This window comes from Macaca thibetana, chromosome 4 (genome assembly GCF_024542745.1).
Source record: "Macaca thibetana thibetana isolate TM-01 chromosome 4, ASM2454274v1, whole genome shotgun sequence".
Lineage (NCBI taxonomy): Eukaryota > Metazoa > Chordata > Mammalia > Primates > Cercopithecidae > Macaca > Macaca thibetana.
In genome coordinates this window covers 123,053,909-123,066,783 of record NC_065581.1, presented here as the reverse complement: position 1 = coordinate 123,066,783, position 12,875 = coordinate 123,053,909, and the positions used below count along the sequence as shown (strand labels likewise).

The following is a 12,875-nucleotide window of genomic DNA, read 5'->3' as shown; positions in this document are numbered from 1 at the left end:
AACACCCAATAAAATAAGCTCTCATTAGTTACATTTCTGATTTTTTTACTCTATGACTTTTTTTTTTTGCTTAAAAAAGCCAATTTCTGCCTTTTCACAAGGAATTATATATATAGAGGCAATTTCTTTGATATACCTGTTCTCGTTTTTGTCTCTTACCTTCTATATCTAATTAGCAGATTTACAAAAGCATCACTGATTATTTGTAGTGGTTATTCTTATTCCTAAGAGATCTTACATACAGAATCTTAATTATTTAGATTTTTTAAAATGTATTCTTTATTTTTCTTTAAGGATGATTAGCAAGTGACAGAGACATTAAGAAAAAAATTGATTTCGTATACTTTGAGGTAACTGACTCAATTAAGAAAAGAATATAAAACTTATACTAATAAAATAATTTATTTGTATTTAACCTAGCCACTAGGATCTAATAAGAGATTTTAACCTACATCAACAAGAAAATATTCAGATAAGATGAAAGTTTCAAATAATCATATAGTGGTTTCATATAAACACCAAATATTAAGAAACAGATGATATGTGAATATTTTGTTTTCTATGCAAGTGTTTTGACACTCCATCAAAATACTATTGTTTTTAAGTCTCTAGAGAACAAGTATGCTATCCTACCATAAAGTATGTGTGCAAAAAGGAATGAAATATTGTCTTTAAAGATCAATCAAGTGCAGCAATTTTTGCTTCAAGATTCCAGACCCATCTTTCACTTTGCAAAGCAATAATTACATTATGAAACTTGAGTTAAGACACTTAAACATTTGTCACCACTTTTGCAGCCTTTCTATTAGAATAGCTTGAGAGTGAGTATACTAATATATAATAAATCCTATAATAATTTTTAAAAATATGCTCCAAGAAATATCTTTTTTAATCATTTCAGAAGACAGTTACATCAACATAAAATCATGCAAGTAATCCCTATACTAGACAAAACATGATACATCAATTAAACTATTGAAGCTGAGTACATGTCACACATTGAATTAAAAACTCTCTCAAAAAAGTATGCTGAAAGGGCAAGATTTTCTGTTTTCATAAAATATGCAGTTGAAATCAAACCCAAGATTTTTTCATTCAAAACATTTGTGTCTGAAAAGAGCAACTTCATTTCATTTCTCTCTAATCTTTGCAGATTTAGAATTTCCTAAATGTGACTTTTCTCCTGTTTGTAAACAAATAAAAATTTACATTCAAATACAATTTTTTGTAGGTACTTCTCAAATTATATGCCCGTAATGAAGTTTTATAAACTAATGTTTATAAACTAATTTTTATTACAAGAAAAAATTATTCATGCTACACTAAGATTTTTTATTTATTAAATTAAGAAATACAAAATTAATTACATGTGATTTAAATAAATAGAATAAGTGCACTCATTAAAAGGCACAATGTCAAAATAAATTCAAGCATATTCATTTCATAAATTTTAGGATGAAAAGAAAAACATGATTCTGAGATAGACAGGGGGAAAAAATCCTGTTGGAATTGCTTCCAATTTTATTTGAATTAAACTTATTATTTCTTTAAAATAAGAGGAGACAGCAATGCCAATATATCAAATACAATTATTAATTCCACAATTTCACACAATTCTACAATCCATATGTTGACAAATATTAAGTCAAAGATTTAAAGACATTTATCATCAAGTCCCATACTTATAAAATCTAATTATTTAAGATTTAAAATAATGGAATGAATATTAATTAAAAACAGAAAAAAAACTAAAATCATGTTAGTTTTTAAAATTGTAACAATCACAACATGGGTTTGTTTATTATTTATGGTATTGTTTTCCCTCATACGTACTTCAAGCTGCCATTCCTCTACCACCATCACCTTGAAAAACATACAATAAAAGAAGAGCTACCATTTTAGAACCAAAGGCTCAATTATTTGGCAAACTGTTCTCATGCATACTTTAGAAATCTAATTGGCATTAATATGGTTGAGACAATAACATTAGTGCTCTAAATAATTCTAGGATAGGATGGTATGTCACTGAATAGAAATACACCTGAATTTTTAAATTTCAAAAACTTGTGTTCAAATAAAAGAAAATTTTTCTATTTTTATTTTTAATTTTTGTGGGTATATATTAGGAGTATATATTTATGGGATACATGAGATAGTATGATATAATCATACAATGCTTAATAATCACATCAGGGTATATGTGGTGTCTATCACCTCAAGCATTTATCCTTTCTTTGTTTTACGAACAATCTGATTATACTCTTTTAGTCATTTTTAAATGTACAATAAGTTATCATTGGCTGTAGTCACCCTGTAATGCTCTCAAATAACAGATCTCTCATTCTAATTTTATTTTGTACCTATTAACCATCCTCACTTCCCCTTCCCCTTCCACTACCCTTCCCAGTCTCTGGTAACCAACTATTCTACTTTCTAACTCCATGAGTTAAAATATTTTAACTTTTAACTCCCACAGAAAAGTGAGAACATGTGAAGTTTGTCTTTCTGTGCGCGACTTATTTCATGTAACATAATGACCTCCAGTTCCACCCATGTTGTTAGAAATGACAGAATTTCATTCTTTTGTAAGTCTGAATAGTACTCCATTGTGTACCTGTACCACATTTTGTTTATCCGTTTCATCTGTTGATGGACACTTAGGTTGCTTCCAAATCTTAGTTGTTGTGAACAGTGCTGCAATAAACATGACAGAGTAGATATCTCTTCAACATACTGATTGTCTTTCTTTAGGGTATCTACCAAGAAGTGGGATTGCTGAATCATATAGTAGGTATAGTTTTAGTTTTTTGAGGACCCTCCAAACTATTTTCCATACTAGTTGTGCTAATTTACATTCCCACCAACAGTGTACCAGGGTTCCCTTTTCTCCACATTCTTGCCAGCATTTGCCTGTCTTTTGTATATAAGCCATTTTAACTGGGGTGAGATGATACCTCATTGCAGTTTTGATTTACATTTCTCTGATGATCATTGACGTTGAGCACCTTTTCATATGCCTGTTTGCCATTTGTATGTCTTCCTTTGAGAAATGTCTATTCATATCTTTTGCTCATTTTTAATCAGATTTCTATTTTTTTTTCCTCTGGAGTTGTTTGAGCTCCTTATATATTCTGGTTATTAATATCTTGTCAGATGAGTAGTTTGCAAATATTTTCTTCTATTCTGTGGGCTGCCTCTTCATTTTGTGGATTGTATCCTTTGCTGTGCAGAAACTTTTTAACTTGATGTGATCCCATTTGTCCACTTTTGCTTTGGTTGCTTGTGCTTATGGGGTATTACTCAAGAAATCTTTGCCCACTCCAATGTCCTAGAGTTTCCCCAATGTTTTCTTGTAGTAGTTACATAGTTTGAGGTCTTACATTTAAGTCTGTAACCCATTTTTATTTGATTTTTTTATATAGTGAGAGATATTTGATTTTTATATGCAGTGAGAATCTAGTTTCATTCTTCTGCATATGGATATTCAGCTTTCCCATCACCATTTAATGAAGATTATATTGCTGAGAGCTTTCTTACACTTTTTTGCTTGAAGAATCTAACAGAACACCACACATGAGAAGCAAATAGATAGATTCTAACACCCAGCAGAAAACTAGAAGTTTTAAGATGCCCATGTTTCTCATTAAATTTTATCAGCATATGAAAAAAACAATTTGAAGATTCTTATGCCTGTTTTTTTCATATTTGATTATCTACAATACCCAAATACCTCAAATGTTTACAAATTTCCCCTTTAAATAGTTCTGTTAAGTATCATTAAATATTTTGTAACATACGTTTTAGGTTCCGAAGTGGGTTAAATTTACATTATTCATCCATCATGAAGAATAATGAGTAATTATTATCTCATTCTTGCCCAAAAGGAGAGTTAGTTCCCAGAAATGAAATCTTGGTTAAGTTTTGCTGTATACCATTTCCAACACAAATTGCCCACCACAGATTAAAACTTGGCTCTGTATGTAAGAACATGTCCTGTTTGAAATTGCAGTAAGATACAACATATGGGGGAAAAAAATGGAGCACTTAGAATAACTTGGCAAAATAATTTAGAAAATGAAATGTTATAAAATGCAATGTATATGTAATGTTTTCTCTAATGATCACTTAAAGATGCAGTTACAACAAGACATTCCTTTGCTCTCTTCTTTTTACTCTCTTATGGCTTTACAAAAATGACTTTCTACACGAAAGCTGACTTATTTGCTCACAACTTTTCCATTTGTTTTGAAAAAGTCTAAGAAAAACATACATACACACACATATATATATATATATATATAAATTTACTCAAAGTTGAAATACACATGCTTACTCTTTCTTAAGAGAAGCCTAACGGTTGGAACATTTCATTTCTCAGAAACTTTGTGTAAATATTTTCTGAGTGAGCAATGAAGCCAGTAATAAAATATTAATACATGGAAATACATACTTACTCAAAATGTAAATTTAACCCACTTAAAGCTGTATAGGATCGTATAAACATTTAAAACTTGTTCTAACAAGCAAATAGTCAAATGAAATACGTTTCAATATCCAAAATGTTCCATTAATTTTTATTCTCTTCCTCCTTTTTTAATATAGCATGTGCAAAAGGAAGAAAGAAATTTAGGAGCAAAAACTATGCTCCCACCTTTTTACGTATGAAATTTATTTCTATAACGATATTCACATGACCCTGAATTTAAGCTGCTATCTTTCCCTAGGAAAGACAAAGGCAAACTGAGAGAACCATTCTTTTTTGTCCTCCATTGTCAGGGAACCTCTGTATTTCAGTGAGGAAAATGTTGACATGCATACCCCTGTGTTTCAATGAATTACCTGAATTCCAGACTCCTGAAAGTATTGACTATAGATAAAATATATGAATTTAAAATCAAACAGATAAGAGTTCAACAGCAAGTTCTTCCTTCCTTATCTGCCTCAAACACAGGATGGAAACCAGAATACCTTCTGCCTTATAAGCTATTATGATGCATCACTATAAAATAATATAGCACAGGGTCTGCTACACAGGATATGTTTAATCAATGTTTATTATTACTTTGTTACACGAGGGACAATAACTTTAAAATATAATGATAAATGCTATATTCACTGAATACTTACTTCGGACATTAAGTACCTTACAAGTGTTACATAATTTAATTCTACAATGTTATTAATCCATTTTACAAATGCCATGATTCACAGGTAGCAGTCTCTGATTCAAAGTATTCCAACATTTTAATTTGGAAATTAAAACCACAATGAGATACTATCTCACACCAGTTAGAATGACAATCATTAAAAAATCAGGAAACAACAGGTGCTGGAGAGGTTGTGGAGAAACAGGGACACTTCTACACTGTTGATGGGACTGTGAACTAGCTCAACCATTGTGGAAAACAGTGTGGTGATTCCTTAAGGATCTAGAACTAGAAATACCATTTGACCCAGCCATCCCATTACTGGGTATATACCCAAAGGATTATAAATCATGCTGCTATAAAGACACATGCACACGTATGTTTATTGCAGCACTGTTCACAATAGCAAAGACTTGGAATCAACCCAAATGTCCATCAGTAATAGACTGGATTAAGAAAATGTGGCACATATACACCATGGAATACTATGCAGCCATAAAAAAAGATGAGTTCGTGTCCTTTGCAGGGACATGGATGCAGCTGGAAACCATCATTCTCAGCAAACTATTGCAAGAACAGAAAACCAGATACTGCATGTTCTCACTCATAGGTGTGAACTGAACAATGAGATCACTTGGACAGAGGAAGGGGAACATCACACACCAGGGCCTATTGTGGGGAGGGGGGAGGGGGGACGGATAGCATTGGGAGATATACCTAATGTAAATGATGAGTTAATGGGTGCAGCACACCAACATGGCACATGTATACATATGTAAAAAATCTGCATGTTGTGCACATGTACCCTAGAACTTAAAGTATAATAATAATTTTTAAAAAAGTATTCCAAGGATCCCTTTTTTTTTTTTTTTTTTTAACAACTCCTGGTTTAAAGAGGAGATTCACATGAAAGGGCATATATATCTTGTATCTACATTAAAAATAATATTTTATGGATATTTATCTTTGTTATGGCAGATATTACCACATTACACATGTTTTCTGAAATATTTTCTTGAATTAAGATATTACTAGATTGAGTTACAAAAATCAATAAATTAATTACATTTTTCAAAAGGCTATTTCAATGTATATATGCTTATTTTAACAGATGTTTAGCATTTTTGTTCTACTTCTGACTTATAGGCATCATCAGTTTGATTTACTTCTGTAGTATGATTTCATAAATAAATGTGAGATTTATTTCTTTTAATATTATTATTATTATTAGTTTTGAGACAGAGTCTCACTCTGTTGCCAGGCTGGAGTGCAGTGGTGCAATCTCGGCTCACTGCGACCTCCAACTCTGGGATCAAGCGATTCCCCTGCCTCAGCCTCCCAAGTAGCTGGGACTATATTTGTGCGCCACCACGTTGGGCTAATTTTTTTTTTTTTTTTTTTTTTTTTTTTTTTTTTTTGCATTTTTGTAGAGACAGGCTTTCACTATGTTGGCCAGGATGTTCTCTATATTCTGACCTTGTGATCTGCCCATCTCAGCCTCCCAAAGTGCTGGGACTACAGGCATGAGCCACCACATCCAAATATTATGATTTGATAATAAGAACAATGAAATCTTCAAATACCCAGAAACAAATATAAATATTTATAAAAATAAAAGTGTAAAACAAGTGTATACAAATATATGTAAAATTCAACAAATGCAGAAGTTTAAAATCTAATTTTAATATGAACTCAACATCATACTGTGTGCGTGTGGGTATGTGATAGTTTGCAAAGCAAAGGAATGATATGGTTTGACTGTGTCCCACCCAAATCTCATCTAGAATTCCCATGTGTTGTGGGAGGTACACAGTGAGAGGAAATTGAATCATGGGGGCAGGTCTTTTCCATGCTGTTCACATGATAGTGAATAAGTCTCATGACATCCGATGGTTTCATAAGGGGGAATTTCCCTGCACAAGCTCTCTTCTTTTGTCTGCCACCATTTGAGACATGCCTTTTACCTTCCACATGATTGTGAGGACTCATCGGCCAATGGAATTATAAGTCCATTAAACCTCTTTCTTTTGCAAATTGCCCAGTCTTGAGTATTTCTTTATCAGCCGTGTGAAAATGGATTAATACAGTAAATTGGTACCAGTTGAGTGGGGTAGTGCTGAAAAGACACCTGAAAATGTGGAAGCATCTTTGGAACTGGGTAACAGGCAGAGGTTGGAATAGTTTGGAGGGCTCAGAAGAAAACAGGGAAATGTGGGAAAGTTTGAAACTCCCTAGAGACTTGCTGAATGGCTTTGACAAAAATGCTGATCATGATATATAGGAACAATGAAATCCAGGCTGAGGTGGTCTCAGATGGAGATAAGGAACTAGTTGGGAACTGGAGCAAAGGTGACTCTTGTTATGTTTTAGCAAAGAGACTGCTGGCATTTTGCCCCTGCCCTAGAGATTTGTGGAACTTTGAATTTGAGAGAGATGATTTAGGGTATCTGGTGGAAGAAATTTCTAAACAGCAAAGCATTCAAGAGGTGACTTGGGTGCTGTTAAAGGCATTCAGTTTTAAAAGGGAAACAGAGCATAAACATTTGGAAAATATGCAGCCTGACAATGTGATAGAATAGATAATCCCATTTTCTGAGGAGAAATTCAAGCTGGCAGCAGAAATTTGCATAGGTAACAAGGAGCCAAATGTGTCACCAAGACAATGGGCAAAATGTTCCCAGGGCATATTAGAGAACTTTGCAGCAGCCCCTCCCATCACATGCCAGAGGCTTAGGAGGAAAAAATGGTTTTGTGGGCCAGGCCCAGGGTCCCTCTGCTGTGTACAGTCTAGGGACTTGGTGCCCTGCATCCTAGATGCTCCAGCCATGATTAAAAGGGGCCAAAGTACAGTTCAGACTATTGCTTCAGAGGGTGGGAGCCTAAAGCCTTGGCAGCTTCCACGTCGTGTTGAGCCTGCAGATGCACAGAAGTCAAGAACTGAGGTTTGGGAACTTCCGCCTAGACTTCAGAGGATGTATGGATATGCCTGGATGCCCAGGCAAAAATTTGCTGCAGGGGTGAGACCCTCATGGAGAACTTCTGCTAGGGCAGTGCAGAAGGGAAAAGTGGGGTCAGAGCCCCACACAGAGTCCCTACTTGAGCACCACCTAGTGGAGCTGTGAGAAGAGGGACACCATCCTCCAGACTCCAGAATGGTAGATCTACCAATAGCTTGCAACATGCTCCTGGAAAAGCCACAGATACTCAACACCAACCCATGAAAGCAGCCAGTAGAGGGCTATACTCTGCAAAGCCACAGAGGCAGAGCTGCCCAAGGCTGTGGGTGCACACCTGTGACATCAGCATGACCTGGTTGGGAGACATGGAGTCAAAAGGGATCATCTTGGGGCTTTAAGTTTTGACTGCTCTAAGTTTTGACTGCTCTGCTGGATTTTGGACTTGCATGGGGTCTGTAGCCCACCACTTTGTTTTTGTCAATTTCTCCCATCTGGAATAGCTGTATTTACCCAATGCCTGTCTCCCCACTGTATCCAGGAAGTAACTAACTTACGTTTAATTTTACAGGCTCATAGGCAGAAGGCACTCGCCTTGTCTCTGATGAGACTTTGGACCGTGGACTTTTGAATTAATGCTGAAATGAGTTAAGATTCTGGGGGACTGTTGGGAAGACATGATTGGTTTTGAAATGTGAGGACATGAGATTTGGGAGGGCCTGGGGCAGAATGATATGGTTTGGCTGTGTCCCCACCAAAATCTTATCTTGAATTCCCACATGCCATGGGAGGGACCTGGTGGGAAGTAATTGAATCTTGAGGGCAGATCTTTCCCATGCTGTTCTTGTGGTAGTGAGTAAGTGTCATGAGACCTGTTGGTTTTATAAGGGGGAGTTTCCCTGCATGAGTTCTCTTCTCATCTGCCACTATGTGAGATGTGTCTTTCACTTTACACGTGATTGTGAGGCATCCCCAGCTACGTGGAATTCTCAGTCCATTAAACCTCTTTCTTTTGTAAATTGTCCAGTCTCAGATATATCTTTATCAGCAGTGTGAAAACAGACTAATAAAACTAATATGCAGAATCTGTAAGGAACTTAAAACAAATCAATAAGAAAAAAAAAAAACCCATTAAAAAAGTGGGCAAAGACATGAACAGACATTTATCAAAAGAAGACATACAGGCAACCAACAAACATGAGCAAATGTTCAACATCACTAATCATCAGAGAGAGGCAAATCAAAACCATAATGAGATACCATCTCACACCAGTCATAATGGCTGGTATTTAAAAAGTCAAAACATAATATGTCAGAGACGTTGCAGAGAAAGGAAACACTTATAGACTATTGTTGGGAATGCAAATTAGTTCAGCCACTATGGAAAGAAGTTTACAGATTTCCCAAAGAACTGAAAATAAAATTGCTACTTGACACTGTAATCGTATTACTAGGAATATAGCTAAAGGAAAATAAATTGTTCTAACAAAAAGATACCTGCAATCATACGTTTATCACAACAATGTTCACAATAACAAAGACATAGAATCAACCCAGGTACCCATCAATGGTGGACTAATGACAATGTGGTGCATATACACCATAGAATACTACATAGCCATGAAAAAAGAATGAAATAATATCCTTTTGTAGCAACATGGATGCAGCTGGGGCCATTATCTTAAGCAAATTAATGCAGAAACAGAAAACCAAATAATTCATGTTCTCACTTACAAGTGGGAACTCAACACTGGGTACACGCGAACACAACCATGGGAAAAACAGACACTGGGGACTCCAACAGTGGGGAGGGAGGTGGACAAGGGTTGAAAACTACCTAATGGGTACTATGTTCACTACTCGGGTGATGACATCATTATGAGCCCAAAGCCAGAATTATGCAATATACTGATGTAACAAGCCTACACATGTACCCTCTGAATCTAAAATTTTTCCCTCTGAATCTAAAATTTTTAAAAAGTAATAATTTGCACAGATAATCCTCTACCTGCTTACTTTGTTAACAGAGCTACTAAGTGTTGACTGGATCTCCAAAAACAAAAGCTCCATATTTTTAAGCTATTTAATATCTCTGAACCTCAATTTCCTAATCTATAGAGATAATAACAAGACCTTCTTCAGAGGTAAATTTACAATGAAATTAACAAAGCCTAAGTTCAGGGGTCTCACATGATCTGTTGTTTCTGCAAAATTTTCAAAATCATGTACTCTTTCAAATAAAAATACCTTACCCAAAATTGCATAACTTCATACCTTGCCAAAATTAGATCCTTCTCTTGTTCACCTCAGTGATTATATTGATGACTAAATTAGATAGTACATGTAAAGCTTTAGGACTATGCCTATAACATAGAAAACACTTGATTAGTGTTCACTATCATTATTATTATCAAATATTTTAATTTGTATTTATTCTAATTGTTATATACAATTGAATATGTTATATCTTAAATATCATGAGTTGTGGGTGTTTAAGGAAAAGCTTAGTATACTAATAGAGTCTTCTCAATTCTGGAAAAAGAAATAGTATGAAATATATTTATTTAAATATTAGATTTATTGATACATGCTTTTAAAATGGTAGTTTTTAAAATGCAATCAATACATTTGCATTTTCCTAAAATAAAACACATTCATTCAGAGAAAACTGTGGTATCATGCAGGAAAAGCAGAAAAAAACTGCCTAAGTGTGATCCCACATACTTGTCAGTTGGATATTGCAAGAGAGGATGAGTAAATGGTTGAACTCACCGGAATTATACAAATCTTATCACATCTATACAAAATCGTCCAAATATTCAAGGATTTAGCAATATACTAAGATGGCCATGCAAACTTGTGAGTTGTAGTTTTGCAATTTGAGACATGTGATACCTATTTTACATTCATAATATAAATCATATTCATATCATACCTATTTTACATTCATAATATAAATCATATTGATATCATACCTATTTTATAATTCATAATATTAATTTCATTATATCTGTTAATCACATACAAGTTACAGACATGAATTATTTCTATAAATTATGATTAATCACAGAATCACAATAAATACTGATGTGATTAAGCTCCACCTTTGAATTTTTTATTTTCTTCAAATGAAGGATGTGTGTGGGTGTGTGTGTACATATATGCATATATATATACATACACACATACGTGCAATAGTTGTGAATTGAATGAAATTCACCAGGACAATCTGACTTGTATTTCAAATAATAGGAGTTTGAATATTACCTTCACTGAATCATTGAGTCAATATAGAAATTTATTTCATGTTTCGAGATAAAATGAACCCTAAGAGAAATATGCTAGAATTGGCTTTAGCAACAGCCTAAATACTAAAGCAATGTTAAATTATACATATTGCATTGGTTTGGGGATCATTTTTAACGTGAAATACATATAATGTACATGTGTGTATGTGTGTGCAAATACATATATATACACACATATATGTATTATATGTAGTAATTTAAAGTCTTTTCTCATATTCTAATGATTAGGAAATGAAAAGAGAAAAAAATAAAGTCTAGTGTAGAGAAAAAATGTCTTGCATTTTCTGAGTCAATCATGCAATTGCCTAATAAATTAGCTAAGCAACAGCAAGAATAGGATAATTATTTAGTTCTGATCTGCTGAATAGGAATTTTAACAGTTACTAAGTTCTCTCCAGGTAGTGAGTTGAATGGCCAAAATCACAGTGCCATTTCCTGCTTCATGCTGTGCCCATTTAGTAAAACAGAATTGGTCACCATGTTCTTAGCATTGCTTTTCAGAGATGTCATACGCACCGCTGAAGAGCTGAGTAGGTAGCTGATTCCGCTCTCCTGATAGGACTTCCTCCCACAGCAGAGTTGGCTGTTGAAATGCCTCCTGAAGCTTTCACTGAGTAGGTAAAGAGCAAATGGGTTGACACAAGAATTGCAAAAACTGAGAACCCGGGCAACTAAGGTGACAATCATGTGGCCTAGAGATGGATCAATCTCATTATAGTTGAAAGACCGATACATGTAAAGGATGTGGTTTGGGAACCAACAGAAGATGAAGCAGCCCACAAAGACAAGCACAATTTTAGCCAGGCGTTTCCGTGTTTCCATCTGCAAATGTAAGAAATTAATCCCATTGGTTAAAGTGAAAATGGAACCAGCCACATCCCAACTTTATCAAGTCGGGAAAGAGCAAAATTTACAGCATGATAATACATCCAAAATACATAAATTATTTATTTTCCTCACCAAAATGGTAATGGATTTTAACAGTTTGAGAAAGTTTATTTTGGTCTCTACATTATTTGCATTAAAAAATATTTGACAGCTTATACAAAACTAGGTGGTAAATTAATAAATGCTATGTCTTCATATTATTTATTTATTTTCTTTTTGCTTAATGCCTCATTGTGTGTAACAAAAATATAAGTCATTTCTGTTTGTATTAAATCCACTAAATGAATAAATCACAGAATATATTCAAGCTTTGACGTTTTAAAAAAATAAAGGTGTTTTAAATAGGAAATATTGATCTAATGAGGCAGGGCTTGACTTTTTTTTTTTTTTTTTTTTTTTTTTTGAGACAGAGTGTCGCCCTGTCGCCCAGGCTAGAGTGCAGTGGAGGGATCTCCTCCGCTCACTGCAAGCTCCGCCTCCCGGGTTAAAGCCTTTCTGCTACCTCAGCCTCCCGAGTAGCTGGGACTACAGGCGCCGGCCACCACGCCCAGCTAATTTTTTGTATTTTTAGTAGAGAT

At 34.4% G+C, this 12,875-nt stretch overlaps 2 protein-coding genes across 2 annotated transcripts in view; one reads left to right on the top strand and one right to left on the bottom strand.

The window, feature by feature from the left end:
- VTA1 (vesicle trafficking 1) overlaps positions 1-12,875 on the top strand; it is a 726,169-nt gene that overhangs the window by 562,530 nt on the left and 150,764 nt on the right. The gene's annotated exons all lie outside the window — the stretch shown is intronic.
- Positions 10,661-12,875, bottom strand: part of NMBR (neuromedin B receptor) — a 75,010-nt gene continuing 72,795 nt past the window's right edge. Inside the window, exon 4 of the mRNA XM_050787404.1 lies at positions 10,661-12,231. Coding sequence (XP_050643361.1) covers positions 11,830-12,231 — 402 coding nt within the window. The 3' untranslated portion in view covers positions 10,661-11,829. The remainder of the gene's footprint in view (positions 12,232-12,875) is intronic.